The 624-nt window shown below is 59.5% G+C and overlaps 1 protein-coding gene across 1 annotated transcript in view; it reads left to right on the top strand.

Moving 5' to 3' along the window:
- CACNA1S (calcium channel, voltage-dependent, L type, alpha 1S subunit) overlaps positions 1-624 on the top strand; it is a 37,983-nt gene that overhangs the window by 23,589 nt on the left and 13,770 nt on the right. The window contains 1 exon segment of the mRNA XM_014533387.1: positions 71-218. Within this exon segment, the coding sequence (XP_014388873.1) occupies positions 71-218 (148 nt within the window).

Raw genomic sequence — 624 nt, 5'->3', positions numbered from 1 at the left:
GGGGGGGGGGGGGGGGGGCGGGGCGGCCCAGCCATGCCCAGTGCAGTGACTCCCCCCGCAACCCCCTAAGGGGCTACTACTACATCTACAAGGACGGGGACCCCACGCAGATGGAGCTGCGCCACCGCGAGTGGATACTCAACGACTTCCACTTCGACAACGTGCTGTCGGCCATGATGTCCCTCTTCACCGTCTCCACCTTCGAGGGGTGGCCGCAGTGAGTGAGGGCGGGGCCCGGGGCCCCCAGGGCCTGGTCGGGGCAGGGCCAGGGGTCCCTCGGTCCCTCCCCAGCCCCCCGGCCCCTGGGGGATGCACAGCCAGCCCCCGGCTCCGATGGTCTAGACCAGTGGTTCTCAACCTTCCTCATGCCGCGACCCTTTCATACAGCTCCTCATGGTGTGGTGACCCCCGATTTCATTGTTACAAATTGAACATCATTAAAGCATAGTGATTCATCACAAAAACAATATGTAATGATAGATGTGTTTTCCGATGGTCTTAGGCGACCCCTGTGAAAGGGTCGTTTGACCCCCAAAGGGATCGTGACCCACAGGTTGAGAACCGCTGTTCTACTGGGACAGTATCCACAAATTACCTGAAAGATGGGGAAATGTATAGAAAGTG

The sequence above is a fragment of the Myotis brandtii genome, unplaced genomic scaffold (assembly GCF_000412655.1).
Source record: "Myotis brandtii unplaced genomic scaffold, ASM41265v1 scaffold975, whole genome shotgun sequence".
NCBI classification, from domain to species: Eukaryota; Metazoa; Chordata; class Mammalia; order Chiroptera; family Vespertilionidae; genus Myotis; species Myotis brandtii.
This window is presented reverse-complemented; position numbering and strand designations above follow the sequence as displayed.